The sequence below is a fragment of the Cibotium barometz genome, chromosome 17 (assembly GCF_041138505.1).
Source record: "Cibotium barometz isolate CiBa-2024 chromosome 17, ASM4113850v1, whole genome shotgun sequence".
Lineage (NCBI taxonomy): Eukaryota > Viridiplantae > Streptophyta > Polypodiopsida > Cyatheales > Cibotiaceae > Cibotium > Cibotium barometz.
This window is the reverse complement of record NC_141062.1, coordinates 56,927,910-56,955,421: the sequence shown is the minus strand read 5'-3', so window position 1 is coordinate 56,955,421 and position 27,512 is coordinate 56,927,910. Positions and strand designations below refer to the sequence as shown.

At 44.0% G+C, this 27,512-nt stretch overlaps 1 protein-coding gene across 6 annotated transcripts in view; it reads left to right on the top strand.

Annotated features, from left to right (window-relative positions):
* Positions 1-5,936: 5,936 nt before the first annotated feature.
* The window catches only part of LOC147630215 (tail-anchored protein insertion receptor WRB-like protein), a 63,379-nt gene continuing 41,803 nt past the window's right edge, over positions 5,937-27,512 (top strand). Inside the window, exons 1-2 of one of the 6 annotated variants that reach the window (XM_086811852.1) lie at positions 5,937-6,177; positions 6,343-6,429. In XM_086811852.1, the coding sequence (XP_086667978.1) occupies positions 6,002-6,177; positions 6,343-6,429 (263 nt within the window). In that variant the 5' untranslated portion in view covers positions 5,937-6,001. The remainder of the gene's footprint in view (positions 6,178-6,342; positions 6,430-27,512) is intronic. The other 5 variants (XM_086811853.1, XM_086811848.1, XM_086811849.1 and 2 more) reach the window with 5 other exon arrangements.

Below are 27,512 nucleotides of genomic sequence, written 5' to 3'. Positions count from 1 at the left end.
GATTGGATTCGTAATTAGGATGCTTATTTTCATGCCTTTCCTTGTGATGAGCTTACCAAAGTGAAGAAAGTGACTTCTCATTTTAAAGGAAGAGCTAGAGCTTGGTGGTTGAAGGAAATGCACAACTATGATTGGGATTGGCAGAATTTGGCATATGATGTTGTGCAATACTTTGCAACCACCCATGAGTAAAATTGCTTTAGAGATCAATGCATGGTATTCTCACATGAGGACTCTCTATCTAACTATATGGAGAAATATTGGTACCTTTCCTTCTTCATTCCCAACATCAAAGAGAAGGAAAGTATAGAGAGTTTTGTGCAAAGATTGGACAAAGATTTCATGCAAGTATCTCAAAGTATTTTGCAAATTGATGAGGATATTGGTCTAGATGAGATCATGGTGTTGATAGGACTTGTTCACATGCATGCCTAAAGAGTCAATCATAAGGGTAAGTTTGTTGAGCTAAGCAAGATAGAAATGATTCAATTGGTGGTACCCATTCTTGGCTACATTTCATGTTTGAATGGGGAAGGAATGCTTCAGCTCATGTTGAAAGATTTGGATATCAAGATTGATAAAAGAGGTTACCCGCTCACTCAATCTTTTGGTCATTGCATAGAGTATGACTATGCGGGTCTTTATGCACACATTGTGGGTGTTGAAGTGGATGAGACGCTTGATGTAATTTCTGGACAGCAAGTACATGAGGAGATCTTGATGCCGATTGTCTCTCGACAAGACATCACCAATGTGTTCGTGGCCAATAGGAATACACAAGTTGAAAATGGGAACGCTTGGATTACTTCTATAAGTGCTTTGATGGATACATTTTCAGCTTATGATTTGATGCTACAAGATCATAAAGACTTGATTATTGAGGATATTTTGGATGTGCATGCAATTGGGTTTGACACAAGGGATGATGATTAAGGATATTTTGGATGTGCATGCAATTGGGTTTGACACAATGGATGATGATTGAGGATATTTTGGATGTGCATGCAATTGGGTTTGACACAAGGGATGATGATTCATGTGATGATGCACATGCCTATGAGGATGCATTTGACATATGCTATGCACATGGGGATGACGATTATACATATGGTGAAGACATATGCATCGTTGATCATGGTGACATTAGGCATTTTGATGATGATGCTTATGCAAGTGTTGGTGATTCATCTACCATCATTATTTGTGATGAGGAGAGCATTTATGTTTATGTGGATGATGGTAGTGTGCATACACATGTATGCATACACATGCTACATATAACGAGGATGAGTTTTATGATGCTAGTGAGCATGTGGATGACATTGATGATATGGATGACATCGATGATGGGGTTATTCATGCATCTAGTAGTGAGCAGCTATTGGATACTTCATGGAGATTCTATGGGAACCCAGTCTATGACCCTTTCTTGAGAGATAAGTGGAGAGTCTATGATTGTGACCTCAACGAGGGTTGTATGGACAATGATGAGGATTATGCCTTGGTACATATGGATTATGCTCAGGTAGTCATTTGTGATGTGGATCATGCCTATGGACCTATGCATAGTGATGGATGCAGTGAGGTCATGGATTCACATTTAATGGAGTATGCTATGGAGTATGAGGCATTCTGTTTTGATGATCATGGATGCCTATGCATTGATACATACATAGTCTATCAGGCATTCGCTCTTGGACATGATGTATTCACCTATGATCCGAGTGGGTGGTGCTATACAGGCTATCATGTACCCGTAGGATCCTATGCATGGGTGCATTATACTTCAGCTGCTGGATGCATTGATCGAGATGAGGCTTGCATGTATATGTTCATTTTTTATCCAGGCGATCATATAGCCTCGATGTTAAATGATGGTCACCAAGGGTTTCTATATGATCCAGGCATTATTGGTGGCTATCCTATCTTTGGAGAGGGGCATCGACACCATCCTTTTGACCTAGGCAGATGGTGTATGGTTTTTGATTTCACGCATGCTTTCCGTGGATTCCCTTTTGATCCTGGAGGCTATTCGCTTACCCTCACCATCGACGACACTCCTTCATCCTTTCCTTATGATCCAGGAGGGTGCCATGGTCATGTTCATGTTCATGTATACATCTAGGCCATGGGCAGATTTTTGGCTTTTGTACATAGCCTCTTGTATATGTTTTATGCACGACCACCCTTTGATTTCGAGGATGAAATCATTGTAGGAGGGGATGGTTTGTAACAAAGTGTCCTAGTGGTGCACGTGCACATGGGGATGGGCCTAGGCACATGGGGTTAGGGTCCATTTATCCATGTGGGGCACATGGGGCCCTAGGGGTATAAATAGGAGATTACTATCATGTACCAGGAGATTACTATCATGTACTAGGATTTTTACTCACTTTATGACATTTGGATATCTATTTTCCTTGGAACATGTGTTCCCATGGATACGGTGTAAACTCCCATGAGTGCTCTAGGAAAATAGATATCCAAATGTCATATCCATGTGTTCCCATGGATATGGTGTAAACTCCCATGAGTGCTCTAGGTATTGCTCCCTATGATGAGCTTCCTCTAGGTGAGAGGCTAACACACCACACTTCCCTGGCATAACATCAAGGTCTAATTGAGGTTATGCATCTCGCTTTTTCTTTTTCTTCTTACTCGTATCCTTTAAAGAGAATCGGGAAGCGGATTCCAAGCTAACGAATGAGATGACCTAACATGAAGTGGCCATTGATCCTTGATTCCTGTAAGGGATAACTTTCTCGGGGAGGCTAGCGAAGGGTCCCTAGCCTCCTCGTTTTAGAGGGTTGGGGAAGAGGTCCATGGGACCTTGGGGTCCTGTAGTCCCCATGATGAGTGAGGGATAGATTGACAAAGATGGCTAGATTTTTACCCACAAAGACAACAGTTAAAGCTTCAGAATTGGCTTACCAATTTGTCGAGCAATTGTTTAGACTGTATGGTCTACCTTCTGATATTGTGAGTGATCGAGACTCTAAGTTCACGACTCATTTTTGGCAGGAAGTTTTCAAGAAATTGGAAACTACTTTGAGTATGAGTTTCTCTGATCACCCGTTAGTCTGATGGACAAACAGAGTGTGTGAATCAGATTGTTGCGGATATGCTTTGTGTATATGTCTCTGGAAAACCATCAAGTTGGGAAAAATATCTTCAAATGATGGAATTTGCATATAATAGTTCTAAGCATTCGGCTGCTGGTTATAGTCCGTTCATGCTTATGTATGGGTATCAACCTAGGGCACCTGTTGATGTCGGTCTTAAGGACATCGAGCTTGACGCATCGAGGGATTTCTTGCAAGATATGCAAGAAATGCTGACCTAAGCGAGGATTCTATTAAGAGTGCTCAAGATAGAGCATGGTTTTATGCTAATAGGGGACACTCATCTCGGCCTTTTGAGCCAGGAGCGTTGGTTTATTTGAAAGTTCCTAAAAGATATTGTGGTCCATTCTGAGTTATACGTCGGATTGGTACGATTGTGTATGAATTAAAACTACCTCCACATGTCAGAGTTCATCCAATCTTTCATGTCAGTAGACTGAAAGAGAAGCTGGGAGGCGAGGATAACACAGTTACTCCTCAAGAACTCATTGAAGTCAAATATTTGTCTTATGTTCCACATGAACCTGAAAAGGTACTTGAATTCAGGGGAATGAAACTTCGTAGTCGCCTAATCCTTGAGATTAAAATTAAGTGGAAAGACAGGGAAATTGAGGATTTGACTTGGGAGTCAGTTGAGAACATTCGGTGTAGTTTTCCTTCTGTTCATTGCAAGAGTGCAATGTTTTGAGAGAGGGGAAGTATGTTATGTGCACATTATATGTGCATATACTAGGAGGCTAACCCACCCTAGGCATGTGAACATAGGAGCGTGGGAACATGCTCTAGTGGGGCAAGGGTTAGGTCTAACCTTGGGTTGAGGTTAGGGTCAAGAAACCTTGGGTTGAGGTTAGGGTCAGGAAACCAAGGGTCACACATGGAAATGGAGAGTCAAGAGTCACTTGAGGGACCTCCTATATAATAGGGGCATGGGGCATTCTCAAGGGATGTTCTCTTGTGTAGAGCATTGTGTCTACTCTCTTGCCATTTCAAACTAGAACCAAGTGCTATTGGAGTGAAGCCATATCTCTTGGTGGTATGGGACACTAAGGTAAGATATGTGATACTTCATTGTATTTATGTGTGCACCCTTGGGCTCGGGGGTGGTTGGGTGAATGAGTATATGCCTGGTTCATGCCTGGTTCATGCATGTTTATGCATGGTTATTATTTAGAGAGATCTTTAGGGTTTTAACAGTGTGACACCCAAGAGGCATGGTGACTAAAAGAAACCCTATCAAGTCTAGAGAAGGACCCCATATATGGAAGACGAAAGTAAGTGTGTACCCCAATGACCCAGTTTCCAGCCCCATCAGTCAATCCTAACTTTCCTCTAAGACTTTCCCATTTCTTCTTTTCTTGTCCCATTATGAATGTGCTTCCTCCACATCTATCCAGGTGTTTCTCAACCACATTGGAGTCCCCCATAAGAATACATGGACATTGAATATTAAGTTTATAGATCCACTCCCACATTTTCCCTTTGACTTTGTGGTTGTTATGGGTTCCATACAGACTCATTAGCCATACCTTCTCCTCATCAACTTGAACCTCAACAACTAGGATTCTACCATTAGGATGGTTAGCAATAATAAGGGGCTTTAGGCTTTAAAAAAAACTGATTGTAAGAACTCCACTAAACCTTGATTTAACTCTTCCATACAATACAATCCAATCCTTGAAACTTTCTCTCCTCTCCCCTTTACTATCAAAATGGTTATATTGAACAACCATTATTGATAAGTCCCAATCTTTCACCAATCCCCCAAAAAGCTTCATTTTTCTTCTTATCCTTTAACCCCTTAATGTTCCAAGTGCACCCCCTAATCATGCTACCTTTTATCATTCTATGGCAGTATAGCAGGGACCATCTCCCCCCTGTCCCTATCCTCAGCTCGCCAGTTCCTCTCTGAAGCTCCCTCCATGCAGTGTTCACTTGCCAGTTAAACCTCCACAAGGAGGAGGTCTCACTATCCTCCCCCAGAGGGCTAAAGGGATTAGAGTAAATAGGGGGGGACTCAACCCCTCCGAGGACTTGCCTACTCGCACCCCTTTCTCCCTAGCTTTGGATTGTTTGTTCCTGGCTTCACCCTTCATTTGTCTAAGGTTGTTCCCCCCCTTGACTATGTGCCTAACTCTAGTCCATTACTTCAAAAAAAATCTTAAAAAGTAGTTGTTTTGGTTTTCCCAAATTTCCAACCGATGCCTAGAACACCTTACACCAAATCTATATTATAACATGGTGTAAGGTGTCATTGCGGCACCTTTTAATAAGCAATTCTCTTGAAAAACCAATTTTACTTCTAAAAAGATTCAATAAAGAAAGGAGTTACCCTTGGTTTAAACGACAGTGAGCGTGTGGAAAGACATCGTGGCCCTCCTGTGTGTTGCACCCTTGTAGTCTATTCAGTATCATTTTTGGAAAGTTGGCAGGTAGTGATTTCGGGGCACAGAAACTCTTTCTCTACCTAACATAATGAGGGTTTTGAACTTAGTCTACATAGGGTTGTCAATACATATTTTTCAATGTGGTATATTGGAGAAATGAGCTTTGCTATAGTTCATGCAATGTTTTGTTTTGCAAAAGTACTATGTATGTTTCAAAGTGTCTGAGTAAATAAAAATGTTAACCTTTTGGCAAAGGATCTCTCCTTTGTGGTGGGAGTTGATTTAACGTTCATACACTACTCAGCTACCTACATTTTTGCCGTACTACAACTTTTCGTTGTGTATATTTTACGCCATATCTTTTTTATTTATTTTGGGTTACAAGATGTACCGTTTTTTATATTCTTGATTTTTTTTTTGGGCTTTAATAAAATCCTTATGTTGGGTTTATTTAAAATGTGCGATCTTACGAATGAGTGAGAGAGAGAAAACACCATGGAGAAGGGGATGTGGGCTTCTCCCATCCTAAGCTTTGCTCTGCTCTTGCTCGCTCACTTGGCTTCTCGACTGGTGGCCGCCTCCTTGCGAAAGAAGAAAAAGCTAAACCCCGCAGAGCAGAAGCTTGCATCGGAGATCAAAGACCTCCTGCGCCAAGCCAACTCACTAACCACGTAAGTGCGCCCTTTCTTGCCTTGCCTTATTTTAAATCTTGGTTAGGGCTCCGCTTGGGTTTAGTAACAGATGAACTTGTCTGTCTTAGTCGCATATCATAAGTCCAATAGATCAATTCCTGAATGTGCAACACAGCCTAACTGTCCTCAGCAATGCTTATTCAGCCTGGTTAGGCTGGTTACTTACAAAGGAAATGACTGCGGTGCTCGTGGGGGGTTTGGGGGAACCCATCATGACCGCCTGTCAGTCAGGTAAGCCCCCGACTGCTTGTGCACAGGCGGGGATTTGTGTGCGTAATGATTAATCAACATGAGACAATCGGTGGTTTGCAAGACAAGCACAAGTATCATCAAAGTTACCCTTCCAATACTTGCACCTGGCCCTGCCCGTGTTCTTCATACTGTAGAAAGATCTAAGGTAGATTACAGCAAGGTTACACAAGCAAAGAACCCAGTTTGACTACTCGACCTATGAATTTTTTTGTGAGTGAGTACCCCTTATGACCAGTTGTAACACGCGGAAGCTTTGGGAGTCTTCTTTCAGCCCTAAACACTCTTGGCAACATGCTGATGCAAAACGCAGATATATATATATATATATAGAGAGAGAGAGAGAGAGAGAGAGAGAGAGAGAGAGAGAGAGAGAGAGATGTGCTGGAAATTCAGTATATTGCTATAGTACAAAAAGGCACTCTTACACACAGCCCTGGGCTGCCTTGAATAAAAGGTGAATAACACCCAAAACTGTCCCCCTATGGGACTCCTACTGACCCAAATCCCTAGAGGGTTGAATGAAATGAATGATGAGCCTCCTAGCCTATTTATAGGCCCATTAAATCCTTGGAGAGCTGGCCGACCAGCAGTCGGCCAGCAGCCTTGGCATAAAATACAAAAACGCAGCACAGCCTGGTCTTCTGGATGCGCTTCAATCCCCTTTGCTCTCTGGAGTCAGCCGACAGCATCCTCCTCCATGATCCCCATGCCATGCTCCAAGTCCACCACAGATTCTGCACTTGAGGCTCCAAAATTCTGGTTCTATTGATCTTTTACTGGCTGCCCCCTTCTGGATTAGCCCTGAGAAGGTACATGGCATTGATCATGCACATGACATCCCCCTCTGCTAAACTTGATGACGGGATTCCAACCTGCTCTTGGATGACTGTCATCATCCCAAATCTTTTCCCGAAGTCCCTTTGTCATCCATCCATCCGTGGCAACCCTTTTCTCTGAAAGCCCGGCCTGTTCTCCAAACCACTCCGTCTCAGACTAAGATCTATGCATCTGTTCCACAATCCATTCCTGCCGTGACTCTGAACACTGTCTTGGTCTTCATTTTTGAGAAATGAGTTTGGCACCCTCACATCACCCTTGTAGGATAATCCTCCCTTGGGACCGTTGCCCGAGAACCTATCTAGCTCACAGGACTGCCATCCCCTCTGGCTTTGTGGAACACCACCAACAAACCTCCTGGGATCTCTTCTCGATTATGTGTTCCTTGGCTTGGGCTTCGTATCCGTGTACTTTCCTGTACCTTGGACTTGTACACCATCATATGGGACTGAATTAGTGTTTAGCTTTGCTGAGCCGGATGCTCTGATACCAATGTAACACGCGGAAGCTCTAGGAGTCGTCTTTTAGCCCTAAACACTCTTGGCAACATGATGATGCAAAATGCAGATATAGAGAGGGAGTAGAGAGAGAGATGTGCTGGAAATTCAGTATATTGCTATAGTACAAAAAGGTACTCTTACACACAGCCCTAGGCTGCCTTGAATAAAAGGTGAATAACACCCAAAACTGTCCCCCGATGGGACTTCTACTGACCCAAACCCCTAGAGGGTTGAATGAAATGAATGATGAGCCTCCTAGCCTATTTATAGGCCCATTAAATCCTTGGAGAGCTGGCCGACTGCTGGTCGTCTTTCAGCCCTAAACACTCTTGGCAACATGCTGATGCAAAATGCAGATATAGAGAGGGAGTAGAGAGAGAGATGTGCTGGAAATTCAGTATATTGCTATAGTACAAAGAGGTACTCTTACACACAGCCCTAGGCTGCCTTGAATAAAAGGTGAATAACACCCAAAACTGTCCCCCGATGGGACTTCTACTGACCCAAACCCCTAGAGGGTTGAATGAAATGAATGATGAGCCTCCTAGCCTATTTATAGGCCCATTAAATCCTTGGAGAGCTGGTCGGCCAGCAGCCTTGGCATAAAATACAAAAACACAGCACAGCCTGGTCTTCTGGATGCGCTTCAGTCCCCTTTGCTCTCTGGAGTCAGTCGATAGATCCTAGAACTAGCCGAAAGCATCCTCCTCCATGATCCCCATGCCATGCACCAAGTCCACCACAGATTTTGCACCTGAGGCTCCAAAATTCTGGTTCTACTGATCTTTTACTGGTTGCCCCCTTCTGGATTAGCCCTGAGAAGGTACATGGCATTGATCATGCACATGACACCAGTGAAGGAGTCACATTACTTGTGACATATGAGTGTGAGCTTGGCCTTGGCCCAGTTTAATCAGCAACGTCCCTGCCTCCTTTCTTGAGATAATTTATATTATCCAAAGGAGTAATGTACAAACTTTGAGGGCACCCCGTAAAAATGAAAACCTCCCCGCCCCACTCCCATAGTAGTTAGTGGGTTGTTTGAAATGGGTTTCCTAAAAGTTTCAAACGCGTTTCAAACAGGTTTAGTAAAATCAGCCCGAAGTTTCCTACCTACAGGTTTTTGCATGTACAAAATTTCAAATATATACCATATAAAATATGTAAAAATAACACTAAATTCATAGAATACATGGAAACATCAATTTGAAGCCTATAGGCTATAGTCTTTGAATCACAAATAACAAAAACCATATAATCATCCATCATCAATGTCAAACCATACATGACACTACATAGGTTAAAACTTATAAGTTTGAAGTGTTCATGCCACGTCAATGATCATACGTGAATCATGATGAATCAATAGTCATGGCCCAATGTCCATAAACAATACATAATAAATCATGATAAGTCACATGGCTCATGGACAATGGCTCACGCTCTCGACTCTTAGCCTAGCTAGTAGCTAGTCCTGCAAGTTCTAAGTCTTCGCATCCATATCATCGTTAGACTCAGACTCACTGTGAGAATCTGAATCGGATGTGGAGGCTGGACTCGCCTCACTTGCTACACTGGAACTAGCACCTGCGGGCTGTAGATGAATGTGCACGACTAACACGTGCAGGTGCTGTGATCTCCTCACATAGCATGGCATAAATGTCACGCTTCAATCTTTGGGACTTCTTTCATTTTGTCAATGTTGATTTTATCAACATCCACTTGGCGAGGCTCGATGGGATTGCCTACGTGTTCAATTAGGCAGAGGTTGCAATGACAAAATACCAACCGCTCTAATTGAACAGTGGACAACTGATTTCTCTTCTTTATATGGAAGAGGGCCTAAGTGCTCCAATTCCTCTCGCAAGGGCCCGAGCTACAATCCTGTGATAGGACTCGAACGGCGAGAAATTTCTGTCATAATTCATGCGACAAAAGAAGTTGAAGCCCTTATTAGTAATAACTTATAAGTATACTACAAGTGGATTCTTATGCAAGATTCAAGAACCAAGAGTCAAGACTCACCAAGTGAGGGGTGTTGATGCCATATTTCTCCCACCATGACACTGGCTGTAGCTGTGTCTCCTGCATTTTGGCCATCACTAAATCAAATTTAAAACTACCACATTCTCCGACTGTCGTAGCAAGTCCACATCCCCTCATGTGTTTCTTTGGATGTACTGCTGCCATCCATCCTCAAGCTCCTCATTATTGTATTGCTTCTCATTTCTCCAAAGAGGATGCAATATGTGAGCAACCGCATGGATTGGTCTATAAAAACCAATCCCATCGTGTGTTCCACACGGCTCGAATGTCTTGAACCCTAAAAAATAGCCATGAAACGTATACAATATAATGTTATAAACGTGATATTATACAAGATTGAAGAATCAAACAGACTAAGAGACTAAGAGTGCATGCATAATGCAGCATGCCTTTTTGCTGATAAGATAGTGCAACGGTTCAAAGCTTCACCAATCCTATCCATGAACTCGTACAAGAGTCCCAGAGTGCTGCCCTCCATGTTCGTGATATGAAGAACACTATAAATAGGCTAAATGGCCTTTATGAGAGCAGACTCTTGCCACCATTTGTCTCTCATGACAACACGTACAAATGCAATGGCCTTGGGACTATCACGATCATCCTAAGCCATCCACTCCCTAGAAACCACTCTGCGTAGGAGTCCATGGCGGACTCTCACCAGCCTCTCAACCACAATGAATGTGTATGGAAATCTAATGGTAGAAGGCTTGAGAAGCTCTAAGTCACACTGTGTGTCCGATACATAGCAAGCACCTTTGGCCTCTTTGTCACAAACTTTACCATCATGCGAGAGGTCTTAAAGATGTATGACACCCAACCTATCTTTGCTACATCCTCGATGAGGAGGTCCAAGCTATGAGCAGCACATAAAGTCCAAAGAATGGCAGGAAACTCCTCCTCAAGCATCCTTCCCATGGAGGCACAGTTTGAGCCATTATCAGTGATCACCATGACAGCCTCTCGAACGTGTCGCCAAATGTACTCACCTGTCACCACTGTGCCTGCCATGGATGCATCTATGGCACGCAAGAACATTGTGCCCTTGCATGATGAGACGAGGATGTTATAAACATTCCTCTTTCTAACATCCGACCATCCATCACATAGAAGAGTGCATCCATATTTTTTCCATGTTTCCCTGAGAGGCTCTACCTCCATCTCCACATCTTGTCTCTCCCTTCTGAGCTCCCGTGTGCGCAAGGCCGCATAAGAGGGCCCCTCCCACTCACATCCTATGTGGCTGATTGCCCTCATGGCCTTTTTCCATTGTGCGGTGCGCACAATATTGAAAGACAAAGCACATTGTATGAAGAGCTTTGTCAGCTCTAGAGTGGCCTCTTGCTTTGCGTGCATGTGTAGACTGGCTTTGATGCTCCCTCTTTGCAAGGCCTTGGCAATGGGGATGGGAGTCCTTTGTGCTCGTGGTGCAAAGCTACCTTCTGAAACCTTTTGTTTCTTGGATACACTTGTACTACCTGTAGCTAACACTTCTCATCTTCATTCCTCTCCTTTTCTGTCGGTAACTTCATTTGGCCTAATAATTTGTCTCTCTTCCACTCTTGTAATGATGCCTTGATAGCATCCGGCACAAGTGGACAAGAGCTAACTCCCTTCTCTGCTAAACCTGTGAAATGGGCCTTCACCCGGTCTATGCTGCCACCGGATTGCAAACCACAATACATATGGAAGCACCTCCACCCTTGTAGGAGGCCGATTCGATCACATGGGTCCACATATCATCTCTTGTGTGAGGCATTTTGTTGAAGGAGCGTGCCTGCAGAGAAACCCCCAATTTTCAAACCACTTCAATTGACAAAAATCAGCCATGTAATGGATTACATAGCTACTTAAGACCCTTGGGAAGAGTCTAAGGCAAATGGTGGAGGCTTAATGGGATCTTTGTGAAGAAGCATCTCCATCTTGCCCCAAATTGGCTAAAATTAGCAAGGAGGTTTGATAAAAAACACACTTGGCTGTAGACACGCGACCTGAGGGAGGAAACGTGTAGGTTTGGGGCAGGCCGGGCAGCGCTTGTCTTCGATGTTGACAATGAGGGGAAAGCGGCGCATGGAACCAGAGAATAAATTATCGAAAGACTCACCGGATGTTGACGTGAGATTTTGGGGGGGAAAATGTTATATAACTTGTGTGGAAAAAATGCGTTTCCTACAAGGAAACGTTTCCACGTTTCTTTCCTTGTAGGAAACGCGTTTCCTAACTACTATGCCTCCTCCTCGAGATAATTTATATTATCCAAAGGAGCATTTATGTACAAGCTTTAAGGGCACTCTGTAAAATGCAAACAAAATTCAAGCAATGATTCCAATGTAGAGTACCTCTCAGGGACTATGGATCACATGATGTCCCAAGAGCCACTATCACAAGGTGCTTCCCCACAAGGAGCCTGAAGATGACCAATCCAGGTCAAAAACATTGTACCGTGGCTCTCCTAGATCTTTCCCCTAGTAATTGGATGCATAAATGATCCCATTGGCTTCCTCTTCTCTACAATGACCTAGTTCCCAAGAGTCTTCTCAGGCGGCGTACATCATAGAGAAACTAGGCCAGTCAAAATAGTGCCAATCCACGAGGGTCTTCAATATATGTTGTTGATTTAGGTGTTCCGGATGTTGTTGCCCATTTAGAGGATATCACTTGGCCGAATGGATGGTACTTTTGTGAGAATCAAGGGGCGAAAATACCATCTGAGGGTGCACCACTGTTGGAACAGGATGCTTAGGGTCTGCAGAACATGGCGGCACAATGACAGAACAGAGGCAACACAATGGTTGAGCGTAGTGGCGCAAGAAGGCTTTTGTAGAACACTTGTGCCTATGTGCTAGGGTTTTCTAGAGAGAGAAAAAGGAGAAGACTGCCTTGTGCCATTCATCCCAACAAGTTATAGAGTGGTGCCTAAGGTGGTCTTTCCACCACAAGAGAGCAGCACCCATCAAAGCCATACGTGTCAAATGGAGATGAAAAATATATGTACACCTCTTGTTGCCAACGTGGCAGCAATCTTGCGGGTCCAATTGGTGACGAGTTCTGCTTCCATATTTTGAACTTGGGATGCTTCAAAAGCTTCAATAATTGAGGTTGTTCCTCACGAGGCATGGAGGAAGAACTCGGCAAAGCGGTTGCACCCCCCCCGGGCGGCGTCGAGCAGATGATGGCGAGTAGGAATTGTTCGGAGAATCCGGTGGAGAGGGATTCTGCAACGACGAAGACTGCCAGTGACGCGAACGATGCCTCTCGTGTCGACTACGGGCAGGTGTAGAATGATGATGGCCGGATTGGGAGGGACGCTCATCCAGTATATCCTTATGTGCACCCAAAGGAGTGAAAAATCCTCTAGAAAGTTTTGCCCTTTTGTCCTTGAAATCGTCCAACACTTGCTTTGAAGTACAGGCCCTTGTAGATTTCAGATCCAAAATACAGCCGACTCCATCTTGTCGAGACGGGCAGATATAGCCTCCTTTTTAGCCGCCTTTGCATCCATGGATGCCTTCATGCCGATAAGCAAATCAGTGAGTTGTGAATCCATGACAAATATCAAGTGATCAAGGAGCATGATTTCAACCCTGCGTGATGAGGTAAGGGTTTGGTGGGGCAACGAGGTAGGGAAGCACAATATACCCCACCGAGGTGCAATGAAGAGAACCCAAATATTCGCTTTTCCCAAACCTAGACTTGCGCACTCTTGGAATCTAGGTGCTCCACCCTATCCAAGTAGTCAACGCACATGGGTGCCATAAAAGAAAAGAAAATTTGCAAGTTCCCTAGACTCTGATACCAATTGTAGAACACTTGCATCTATGTGCTAGGGTTTTCTAGAGATGGAAAGAACAATGCGACAGAATCACACATACAACACACACAAGAATCCTAAACTATTGTGTAACTATTTGGTCCTCCTAGCTCTATTTCACATTGTGAAATCCACGCCCGGACACGAGACAGGTGGAAGAAGACATGGGAATAGGGTCCATAAGGATTGATTAAGAAAAAGCACCATTCTTGGTCAAAAAGCAAGGAAAAAGTAAAAAGTCAAATAGGGTTGACCGCGAGCCAAGGGCACCATTGGAAAGAGCAGAACAAAAAGCTAAAAGGCACTTTTTCAAAAAGCAGCTCTAAGGCCAAAAAGCAAGGCCTTAAAGCCAGAAAAGCAAAGCACCCAAAGTTGAGTAATATTTTATTAATAAAAGTAAAAAGAGAAAAGCAAAGCTTAAAAAGGCAAAACAGAAGGCTTTTTGGCAAAAAGCAAGGTCTCTTACAAGTATAAAAAGGATTGGACTTCTCTTGTAGTACCATGAACAAGATGATTGAAGATTGAATGAGATCGTGGATTATGTGTGGACATCATTATGATCATGAAGAGCTTCTTCTTCGCCATCAACACCTTCTCCAACTTGCTTTTCAGATGTACGGTCAGCCCTAGACTTGTATTGTCAGATGCATGGGCAATAGGGATGCATATACAAACATGTACGGAACTGTACGGACAGAAATTTCAGAAACCCTAAAACTGCTCCAAAAATCCTAAAAACTGCTTTTTGGATGTTTTTATCGCCCAAAAACCATTAAAACAGGTTTTATATTAGTTTTCTTGCGAGAAAGAGCTTTCCTATGGTTTTCTTCATGGACAAGGCTATAGGAGTTGTGGAGATTACTCAAGGGATGAGCGAGTGTTTCTTGGACTTGGACATATAGCTTAGACATGGAGAACTTAGGCATAGAGCTTGGACATGGAACATGAAGCTTGGACATAAACATGGAACTTGGACTTGGATTTGGATCTGGACTTGGACTTGGACTTGGATTCATTGGATTTAGATTTGGTACTAGCCCGATAAGGGATACTTGTGTGTCACCCCCGTGGTGTGCTCGACATCAGAGATCTTGTACGTCAACATCGACATCGATATCGACCTGGATATCCTACATCGGCATATTTGTTTGTTTTGTATTCATTGATTGTATTGATCAGGGCCAACGTGCTCGTGGATTGTTCCTGAATAAATTCCTGAAAGGGGGCGGGGCTTGTTCCCCGCTCAATGTGGTGTACTGTGCAAGATCCCCATTCCCTTTTCTCTCTCTTCTCTCTCTCTTTATATTTTTATCTCTTGGATACGTGGTTGAGTCATTGCACGCCCCTCTGGGCTTACAGTGGTATCAGAGCAGGATTTCTCTTGAAGAAACTTTCTTGGGGTGACCGAGCCATGTCGAGAGTAGAGGGAGACCATGGGCCTCATGAAGGGAACAACCATGAGGATGTTACAAAAATTCTTGATGGGAACCGCGGCCATGACATCAAAAGAGTACCATGGCTTTCAGCAGTTCAGACGATCGCTCAGAGATGAAGAATTTATTTTTTTGGAGAACCAAAAGAGAACAGGAGCAAAGACGGGCTCAAATGTTTGCAGATTTCATCAAGGATCGAGTCACTGAAGCCAAAGGAGTTGAAGCTGCTAAAGCCTATTTTCGAGTCACCATTGCAGAAGGATCTAGAGCTACCCGCTCTATCTATCATGGAGGAGACAAGGAAGCTACTCCTAGGCCTACTCTTTCAAATGCAGTTTCCTTAGGACAAGTAAAGGAAAGGAAGGCAAAGAAGCCAGAGAGATCGGAAGATCATCAGATTAACATCATGCCAGGAAGTTCAACAAATGGTTTGCAGTGGTGCTTAGCCCATTGCATGTTTTGACAAATAAAGCCATGGGATCTTTGTGGACCAAAGCTGAAATAGAGTCCTTTTGAAGCATTGAGACTTTATGCTAGCAAAGAACCAGTGTTGGATATTCTAGACCTTTTTTTTGTGGTTGAACATGTCTTTGTGGACCAAAGCTGAAACAGAATCCTTTTGAAGCATTGAGACTTTATGCTAGCAAAGGACCAATGTTGGATATTCTAGATCTTTTTTTGTGGTTGAACATGATGAGATTGCATTGGAGCAGTCTTGAACCAAGTAGGCCATGTTGTGGCCGATGAATGTCAAAGCCAACAAGAAAGCAGATGCATTATCTCGGAGACCCTTGAGCCATGCGGTTTCTATGGGTTACCATATGGATTTCACATTGATGAAGAATCCTTATGCTACCAAAGAGGATTTCAAAGATGTTTTGGAACAAATTGCAGAATAGAAATTTGGTGACTTTTTATGTCATCAAGAAGGGTTTTCTTATGATACAAACCCAGGTCATGTGTAACACAAGGAATTGAGGCCAAAGTAATGGAAGAGTGTCTTGCTTCTCCATACATGGGGCATAGAGACAACCTTGACTACACTTCAAGATTTGGAGAGCTATTTTTGTTGGCCTAGTATGAAAAAGACATTGAGCTTTATGATTCGAGAATGTTTGTTTTGTCAGAAGGTCAAGTTTGATCGACAAACACCAGCAAGATTATTGCACCCATTGAATGATCTATGGGAGAATATTGCCATAGATTTTATCTTTGGATTCCCAAAGTCAGGGGATGATGGTATATGGACCTTTTCATGATACCAAGAAGATCAACCATGTTTTTCCCACAGGAACTTGTTTTGAAGAATCCACCAGGGCTGGAAGAGCCAGAATAGATTGTGTTTCATTTTGTGAGAAAAGGAGGAAAGAAAGTGGTCAAAAAGTTTCTCTTAGAATTCAAGAGTTATTCGCTGTTGGACGTGAAATGGATGCTAGAGGAGTACTTCTAGGACTATCCAGATATACTTCGAGCTTATGAGCATTGAGGAAGTGGTTGGTCGAGATGTATTTGAAGTACAGATATGGACGTCTTGCGATCAAGACAGATTCAAGAGGGAGGGATCATACCTCTAGCCCACTTCACTGTATATATGTTGGACTGGAATTGATCATTATTCTGCTTATAATGGTTATTTAGACATGCTCTAGTTTGGGTGGCAACGATGCCAGAAAGCCCAAGGAGCAAGATTTTTATATGGACGGCAGCCTTAGCCGAATGAGATTTGTATATGGGAGGCAATGATGCCAGATAAGCCATTGGACGGCAGCGATGCTAGATATATTGGACTTCGCAGTCGGGCGGTCATTGCGACCAGATGGCCCAGATGACTGAATTGGATTTCGCAGTCGGGCGGTCATTGCGACCAGATGGCCCAGATGACTGAATTGGATTTCGTAGTCGGGTGGTCGTTGCGACCAGATGGCCTAGATGATTGTATTGGATTTCGCAGTCGGGCGGTCTTTGCGACCAGATGGCCTAGATGATTGTATTGGATTTCATAGTCGGGCGGTCAATGTGATCAGATGGCCCAGATGACGTTTGATGAACTCTCGGGCGGTCCCAATGACTAGATAACCTTGAGGAAAAGTTTGAGTGGTCCTAGTGACCAGATGGCTCAGCACGGTTTCGATGAAACGAGACAGGACAATCCATGAACAGGAGGATCATTACTTGTGCATTGCATACTGAGAATTTCTTTGATTTTGTATGTTGTTTTTGATGCGTGGATTTATGGCATGTGATAGTCCACTGGGCTCCAGACTACCTGGCCAGTACCTGGAATACCCAATAGACGCGAATGATGCATACTTGTTTGTTGACTAGCTTGTGTCTAGTTTTAGGTAAGTATGCGTTTATTTTATCTAACACATGTGACAGGCCATGAAGATGTACCATCAAGAACAAGGACATCGTCAAAGAAAAGGCATTGAGATGTTGCCAGATGAGGAGATGACACCACAGATATGGGGAAAGACAAGATGCACAAGCTCACCAGATGGGGCTAGTACCTTGCAACATATGGATGTACTTGATGGATGTACATGATGTACTTTTAAATATATGGAAGTACTTCATGTACTTGGAACACACGAATATACTTGGAAGATATGGACATGCTTAGATTTTGCGGTCCTCAGTTGAGGACAACTGTGATGTAAGAGGGAAGGAATGTAACTATTTGGTCCTCCTAGCTCTATTTCACATGATGAAATCCATTCCCGGACACGAGACAAGTGGAAGAAGACATGGGAATAGGGTCCATAAGGATTGATTAAGAAAAAGCACCATTCTTGGTCAAAAAGCAAGGAAAAAGCAAAAAGTCAAATAGAGTTGACCGCGAGCCTGGAAAGAGGAGACTAAGCCGGCCAAAAAGCTAAAAGGCACTTTTTCAAAAAGCAGCTCTAAGCCCAAAAAGCAAGGCCTTAAAGCCAGAAAAGCAAAGCACCAAAAGTTGAGTAATATTTCATTAATAAAAGCAAAAAGAGAAAAGGAAAGCTTAAAAAGGCAAAGCAAAAGCATGAAGGCTTTTTGGCAAAAAGCAGGGTCTCTTACAAGTATAAAAAGGATTGGACTTCTCTTGTAGTACCATGAACAAGATGATTGAAGATTGAAGGAGATCGTGGAGTATGTGTGGACATCATTATGATCATGAAGAGCTTCTTCGCCATCAACACCTTCTCCAACTTGCTTTTCAGATGTACGGTCAGCCCTAGACTTGTATGGGCATATGCATGGGCAATAGGGATGCATGTACGGACATATACGAAGCTATACGGACAGAAAGTTCAGAAACCCTAAAAAATTCAAAAACCTTAAAACTGCTCCAAACACCCTAAAAATTGCTTTTTGGATGTTTTTATCGCCCAAAAACCATTAAAACAGGTTTTATATCAGTTTTCTTGTGAGAAAGAGCTTTCCCATGGTTTTCGGCATAGACAAGGCTATAGGAGTTGTGGAGATTACTCATGGGATGAGCGAGTGTTTCTTGGACTTGGACATATAGCTTAGACATAGAGAACTTGGGCATAGAGCTTGGACATGGAACATGAAGCTTGGACATAAACATGGAACTTGGACATATAGGTTGGGCATGAAGCTTGGACATGGACATGGAACTTGGTTATGGAACTTGGACTTGGATCTGGACTTGGACTTGGACTTGGACTTGGACTTGGACTTGGATTTGGATTCATTGGACTTGGATTCATTGGATTTGGATTTGGTACTAGCCTGGTAAGAGATACTTGTGTGTCATCCCCGTGGTGTGCTCGACATCAGAGATCTTGTATGTCAACATCGACATCGACTTGGGAGCACGAAACTCCGGAGGCTCAGGAAGGAAAATTGGTTAAACTCTGTGGAGGTGTATCTGTATCCGGTGGGGTGGGTATCCTACATCGGCATATTTGTTTGTTTTGTATTCATTGATTGTATTGATCTTGGCCAGTGTGCCTGTGGATTGTTCCTGAATAAATTCCTGAAAGGGGGCGGGGCGTGTTCCCCTCTCAATGTGGTGTACTATGCAAGATCCCCATTCCCTTTTCTCTCTCCCCTCTCTCTTTATATTTTTCTCTTGGACACGTGGTTGAGTCTATCATTGCACGCCCCGCTGGGCTTACAATTGCTTTGTATTACATATAAGAAGAGTAATTTAAGTACAAGATGTGGCTGAGAATGAAGACGTCAAATCATAGCCATGTGACCTACTTACTTTACAATCCTGGCTAGCACTTCACCTACAGAGAAACACTATGTGAAGTACAACTTTGAGGAAAGCAGATGAATATGACAATTTGGCTACCCACGTATATATATGCACCAATGTTGAAACCAATCCATTGTCAAAATACGCAGTGGATATGTGGATATGAGACAAACTGTTGAGAGCACAACGTAGCAAGACACCAACATGAAGATGGGCAAACATGAGTACCACGAGCTTGAAAACGTAGAGCTGTGTGGAGAAAATTAAATGCAGAAGAGAGAGAGAGAGAGAGAGAGAGAGAGAGAGAGAGAGAGAGAGAGAAGCTGTAGGAACTCTGCACTATATACAAGATCCGGTACAATACCCAATACCTCATGGAGTGGGAGCATGGGTGGTATTTATACCACCCCCCTATGTTGGTCGGCCAGCTATAAACCAGTTGATAGCACCCAAGAGTCCACGATTGGAAAAAACCTCCGGTCGGTCAGGACACACCTAGGCGGCCAGAACTGACAACCCCCCCACGACCAGAAATAGGGAAAAAATACGGGGAGATGGGGAAAGATGAGAAAAGGTATAGGGTGGGCACATCCACAACAAAGGCCCTCTGTGAGATAATATACAGACAGGAGATAGTCGATTGCTAACACCCCCTCTGAGCTCCTGGATGTGGAACCAACCCTAGTGAGCTGGAGTGTTGTTGGAGCATAGCCTGAGGTAGAGATTTCATGAAGAGGTCCGCCGCATTGTCCTCCGTCGAACAAAACTCTAGCAAGATGTCATCAGTACAAAAATCTTATCACGAACAAAGTGACTCTAGATGACCATGGGTTTCCGCCAGGGGAAATCCAATCTTGCCAAGTAACTTCTGCAACAGCACCACCTCGCAAGCAGCACCACAAGAAGCCCGATACTCTGCCTTTGTAGACGACAAGGCAATAGTTGGTTGCCTCTTGCTGCTCTGTGAAGCGGCTCCTGAGTTGAGTGTAAAACCTTAGCCTATGTAAATCTCCTTGTGTTTGGATCTCCTCCCCAATCTGAGTCACTCCAACCGTGGAGTCCGACTCCATCCGTTGTTCCCCCTCTAGTATCATAGCAGAGTCCAAGATCCTTCGTATGTTGCAGAATCTGCAAGATCCGCAATCTTGCATCCCAATGAGTCTTCAAAGGCGTCTCCAGATCCAAGTCCAATCTGGTGTTCAACAACCAAATCAATGAACCATACCGCTTCCAAAACAAAGAGGCATCAACATGCTCACAAGGATCATCAACTGTAACTTTGGTATGCCAAGTCCTAGAACCTGTTGAAGACCACACAAGGCCTTTCGGAACCTGTAAACCATCCCCTTTGAACCCGGAACCTAAAAGCTTGGAGGCTGCTCAACATCCACCTCCTCCTGCAAGTCACCATCTGCCACTTGCATGCCTTTCCTACATAGTCACAAGAAACGTTTCGAGGTTTTTGGCGTTTTGTTTCGAAAGGTTTCGTCCCTCGGCTAAGAAACCACGAGGTTTCAAAAAATCAATAATTTCATAACATATTAAATACTTAAAGAACTTATAGTAGGCATCTAAAAACATAGTGTAATGATACCATTCTTCTTTTTTGGTGAGGCATTACGGCAATTTTGCTTGATTAGATGCCACAAGTAGTTCAATCAAGGACTCTTAAGAAATTGAAGAAGAGAAGGTAGAAATTGGGATAGATTTTAGACATTGAAGAAAGAAAAAGGGGAAAGAAGAGAGGAGAAGAAGAGGAAAGGAAAAGAAGAGCAAGGGAAAAGAAGAGGAGAGAAGAAGAGCAAGGGAGAAGAAGAGGAGAGAAGAAGAGAAAGAAAGAAGAGGAGAATGAAAGGAGGAGGAGTAGAGGCGAAAGAAGTAGCAAAAGATAAAAAAGGGAAGGAGGGAGGTAGGAGAAGAAGAGGGAAGGAAGGTGATGAGGAGAAAAACAAAAATTAAAAAATCCCAAAAAAATCAGAGGGAAAAAAAACAAAACCTGAAATTTGGGCGAAACTGCTGTACTGCAGAGGTTTCAAGGTTTCGAAAGCTAGAAACAAGTTTTTTTGTTACTATGCTTTCCTACCAGTCCCTTGGGAAAGAGCTTCCTCAATTGCAAGAGGCTCTTCGTCCCGAATGAAACGAGACATCAAAGCATAGTTTACTTGTAAAGGCTCCTCTGATTGACGAATGCATGAACTGGAGTGTTCTTGCGTGCTGCCATCATCTGGCAAGCCATCCACCATCTGGTCCTGGAAAGCTTGCCGCAACGTATCCACATTGAAATGGTCATGACGAAACTGCTACACATTGATAGAATGTGCAGCGGAAGAAGGTGGAAACACAGGAGAGAGAGAGAGAGAGAGAAAGATGGAGAGGAAACACAGGTGATAACCTGCTCTCAATATCATCTCCAAAAGGAATACATGTCGCGAGCAAGAGGGGAGAACCTCGTAAGTGAGGGATTGCAGCTAGACAAGCAAGACAAGCAATGGTAAGCAGTGAAATATGAGGGAGGCATGCCGGCTATATATACCTCTACATGAAGGCAGCCGACTGGAGCTAAAATACCTACACGATTGGGAAAATACCCAGGACTCCATAAAATGGGCAAAAATATGGAAAAATATATGTGAGGGGTGACCAGCCCCTCAGACTAACATGGTCAGCCCTAGAGGCTAAAATAGGACACCAAATAGGAAGCCAGTAAGTAGGGGATGATGTCTAACACCCCCTCTCAGCACCAGATGTTGAGCAAACTCCAAGAAGCCAGAGACGCCGTCCTCGATCAAAGATGAAAGACTGCAGAAACAGGGACCAAGAAAGCTCCACAAGCAATCTCCTCAGCAACTCAGCTGCAAAAGCAATAGAACAAGCTGCCAGGTACACCGCTCCTCTGGAAGAAAACAACCATATAGGCTGCGACGTGCTGCTCGAAATAATGGTTCCAAACCCAAGTGTAAGAACACTCCCCGAAGTCGAATGTCGTGTATCTAGCATGGAGAAGGTATAAAAAACCTCAAAACCAAACAAGATCAGATCCTGCAGATAATCAATCCTGGGAGAAGCAAACTGCTCCTCATTGGAACCCTCAAAAGAAATAGAGTCATTCTGCTCCAACTCTGTACCAAGAGTAGCCAAATGCTGTATAAAAGCATCCTTTGAAAAGGTCGGCATCGCAAGATGTAAAGACTCTGTGGAAAAGATGGGGTCCATTTACTCAAACTCTGTAACATGAGTTGCCGAATGCTGTATATAAGTACACACCACTAAGGTGGGCATTGCAAGATGAAAGGACTCCATATCCCCCTCTGAAAAAAGATATCGTCGGATTGATATAAGCCCAACCTGAGTCGGATCCAAATCCAAAAAACTCTAGAAGTACCACTGTGCCCAAGGTAGAGCTACCAACAAGATCGGTTCAGAAAAACGCAGCAACCATGGCTGCAAATCTGAAAACGCAGAGGTATAAGGGTTTGTAGAATAGGATGAATATGGAAATGCTGAAGCCTCAGATCAAGAATTGTTGCAGAGAACAATCAGAGAGGGGGGGGGGATGGCACAAGATAACCAGAAGGTACAGGCAAAAGGGAGCCCAAAGAGCTCCAAGATCAGGGCTGGGAAAGCAAGCCCAAACGTGCCAAAAACGCAGCCTGTTTGGGACAGCTATGTTGCTGTCCAGACCTGAAAAAAAACGCTTGAGAACCCTTGGAAGGTGCCACCAAGAAGGGCAGGTATGCTTGCCAGAAAAAAACGCCCCTGTCAGGGTGCCTAAAGGCTGAAAACTAACGCCCTGAAGAGAGGAAACTGCAGCCCATTGAATGGGTATCAATCAGCCCTTGAAGAAACGCAAGCTTCAACGCATGAACAAAAAAAACGCAGATCTGTCCATGGGCGGAAAAAACGCAGAATTGAAGTGGTAGAGGAGGAAGCATCCAACGCTGAAAATCACTGGTGCTCTGATACCATGATAGAATGTGCAGCGGAAGAAGGGAAAGTGGAAACACAGGAGAGAGAGTGAGAGAGAAAGATGGAGGGAAAACACCAAAGGTGAGAACCTGCTCTTAATATCATCACCAAAAGGAATACATGTCCCGAGCAAGAGGGGAGAACCTTGTAAGTAGACAAGCTAGACAAGCAATGCTAAGCATTGAAATATGAGGGAGGCATGCTGGCTATATATACCTCTACATGAAGGCAGCCGACTGGAGCTAAAATACCTACACGACTGGAAAAATACCCAGGACTCCATAAAATGGAGAAAAATATGGGAAAATATGTAGGGGTGATGAGCCAACAGACTAACATGGTCAGCCCTAGAGGCTAAAATAGGATACCAAATAGGAAGCCAACAAGTAGGGGATGATGTCTAACACACATCACCTAACTGAGAACCTGTGAGAGAGAGTGCTGAGAGTTTGTAGATCCCATTCTCCACTCCATGTTCCCATACAACTTGGCTTGTCGCTTTGTCCCAGAGAGCAACAAAATGCAACTTGGTTGAACACAATGCTAATCAATACACTTAAATACACTAAGATTTGATGGACACTTGCTCAAATACAAGAAGTAAATTGCTGAATTGACAAGAGACACACAATGAGCCGGAACGGCCGACCCCTCCCTCAAATAAAGTATATTGATCTTGGGAGAATCAAGTACATAGTGTGATGGGCATTTCTAACCAGATTTCCATACCAATGCATATGAATACAGTATTGCAAACAAGTGGTTGTCGATGTGGACTTGCAATCCACACTACCCTTAAGTGCCCATGTTTCCTACCATCTGCTCTCTATTGTTTCACCAACACATGGTAGCAACAATCTGCAAGAGAGCACGTAGGACAAGAGAACACTACACAGGGAATGTGATCTTGTAATCCGGTCCCTCCCTCTTGCTACTTGCTTCCATATTTAAGCATTAAAGCTTAACAATTGCAAGTAGAGTCGATGACAGCGGAAGTCTTCGCGATGGAAGTCCTTGGAGTGAAGAGATCTTCGATTTGTCGCATTTCTTCGCGACAAAAGTGTTCAAGAAGGTGAAGGGAACCTTGGGAAAGCTTCCCGTATGGTTCAACTTGAGAAAGGAGGGCTGAAATTAGGGTTTTTAGCAAAAAGACCAGAAATTACAGCAATAACTCACCTGTTTTGCTGAATTTCAATCATTGAGAGTGTGTAGGAGAGTGATTAGCATCCGGAAACACTCTTGGAAGCTTGAGAAACACCTTAGCAAGCTTGGAAATGGAGTTGGGAAGGAGAAAGTGCAAAAAATGCAGCCCAATAGCCCTCATGAAGGAGGTGCCCATCTCTAGAGAGAGGAGGAGGAGTGAGGTGGTGAGTTGTCCAGTGTAGGTGTCAGGCAGGTGCTTTGTGGAGCCAGCTGGAGTGGACACATGGCTGGTTACTCCCTTTGTACAAAGGGGATAAGGTCTGGGCGGTGGACATTGGGTTATGTCCACCTCGGGACATCAGTGTGTGTGAACACCGGGCTGGTCATAATTTATAAGTGAGTTTTGGTCGCCCAAAAATTAATGAAGTGTGTACACACTCACTTATAAATTAGTGCTAACTCCTAAGACTAGGTTTATGACCAATACTTACCACCTGTCACATGCCACATAACCATGTCAGCAGACGATTTCACACGCACGGTTCGCGGGCGGGCGTCCCCTTACCCGGAACTACACATTGGTCAAGCAAGCATGAAAACAGCATGCAATTTCAATTGCAAGCAAGCACATAAAGATGCTATGCAATGCAACATTGGTATGGACAATCCCCGTTCATGAGACTATACTAAAATAGACGTGCTCCAGGCAAGTACACGAGGTACCAGACCCAATGGAACATCAATCCACCAAGCATTTCTGGGCATGTACACGGAGGCACAAGTCCCAACGGAAAGCCAAGTCCACTTCACAAGGTAACACCTGACAACTTTGCCTGCAGCAAGCTTGCATTCCTTGTGATACACAATCTACTATGGCTGCAAGATCTCCTCAAGCTTATCCACTTCTGGTGGATCCTCAATGACCGTCTCACTGGGCTCTGGCCCTACATACTTGCGAAGGAGACTCACATGAAAAGCAGGCCCATAGTACTTGGTTGCAAGCTTAGGATATGCACCCTCTTTACCAGGCCTCTTTGCAAGTCTTGCTTTCTCAAATTTCAGCAATACCCAATCATTCTCTTTAACATCCAATTGCCTTCTATGCTTGTCGGCAGCCTTTTTATGCTTGTCTTATGACCTTGCAATGGCTGTCCGCACTTGAACAAAAGCAATATCCAAGTCTCTTACGTACTCATCAGCTGCAAATATCTCATCTTTTGTGCGAAGGATGGGTGGCAAAACCACCTTACCATAAACAATCTCAAATGGGGCCTTTCCCGTAGATGCATGCACCGTGTTGTTGTATGCAAATTCCACAAGCGGTAAGTACTTCTCCTAAGAAGACTTCTGATCCGCCACAACATTTCAAGAGATCCAACACAGCTGAATTTGCAGCCTTACTTTGTCCATCCGTTTGAGGGTGATAAGCTGATGAGAAGTCCAATTTGGTGTCCACATTATCAAATAAGGCCCACCAAAAGAGACTTGTAGTCTTTGGATCTGTATCCCCCACAATGGACTTCGGCATTCCATGATGCTTGAACACTTGTGTAAGATATATTTTAACCATATGCTCAGCTTTGATGGTCTTTTGACCGGCAAGAAATGAGCTTGCTTGCTAAACCTGTCCACAATTGTCCAAATTGCATCATTACCCTGTTAGGTCCGTGGCAAGTCCATAATGAAATCCATTGTAATACTTTTCCATGGCTGCGTGGGAATAGGCAATGGCTGAAGCAAACCTGGTGCCTTTTGCCTATCAAATTTTACCTTTTGACAGGTGATACATGCACGTACTGTCAGAATATGCAGCGGAAATGATAACCAAACTTGGGTAGACAAGAGCAAGTAGACTGCAGAAAATAAACAGCACAAGAAACACAAAGAGATAGGTGTGTAAACTCTTCTCCATACACAAGATCTCGAGAAAACTGAATGAGGAAGTGGTGGGGGCAAGGGGCCTATATATACATCCCTGGAAGAGCAGTCGGCCAGCATATGAAGTGCCCACGACTGCTGAAAATGGTCCCACGACTGCATAAATGCAGTCGGCCAGTAGATGAATGCCCACGACTGAGAAACTCCAGTCGGCCAGCAGCCCAGTAGCCCACGACTGATAAACATGCAATCGGCCAGCACTGGAGTGCTCCTGGCATCCTCTGGCAACCCTCCCGCCACTAGGAAAAAATGGGAAAAATACGGGGAGTGTGGAAAAATGATAAAACACCTTATACAGGGCGGGCACACCCACAACAGAGGCCCTGGTGTATGAATATAGACATGAGATGACTTCTAACACCCCCTCTCAGCTCCTGGCTGTGAAACCAACCCAAGGGAGCTGGAGTGCCGCCTAAGCGTAGCCTGAGGTAGAGACTTCGTGAAGAGGTCCGCCGCATTGTCCTCCGTCGAACAATAAAGTAGCAAGATGTCACCAGCCAAGATCTTCTCACGTACAAAGTGATACTGTATCTCTATATGCTTGGTTCGGGCATGGAAAACCGGGTTCCGAGCAATAGCTATACAACTCTGGTTAATGACTGTGGGCTCCCTCTGTGGAAACCCAATCTCGCCTAGCAGCCTCCGCAGCCATACAACCTCACAAGCAGCACCACAAGCAGCCCGATACTCTGCCTCTGTCGAAGAAAGGGCAATAGTTGGCTGCCTCTTGCTGCTCCAAGAAACTGCTCGTGAGCCGAGGGTAAAACTGTATCCTGAAGTAGATCTCCTCGTGTCTGGATCTCCTCCCCAATCTGAGTCACTCCAACCTTGGAGCTTGACTCCATTCCCTCTTGTGTAAAAGAGTCCCAGATCCTTCGTACTCTGCAGATACCGCAAGATCCGCAATCCTGCGTCCCAATGAGTCTTCAATGGCGTCTGCATAAAAGAGCTCAATAGCCCCACGGAGAAGCTCAAGTCCAATCTGGTGTTCAGCAACCATATCAATGAATCAACCAACTTCCGGTACTACGAGGCATCAACTGGCTCACAAGGATCTGTAACGGTTAACTTTGTGTTCGGGTCCATCGGCGAAGTAATAGGCTTGCAGTTCTCCATCCCAAAGGCCTCAAGCAACTCATGAACATACCGTTGCTGAGAGACGAAAAACCCCCTCTAGGTCTGCC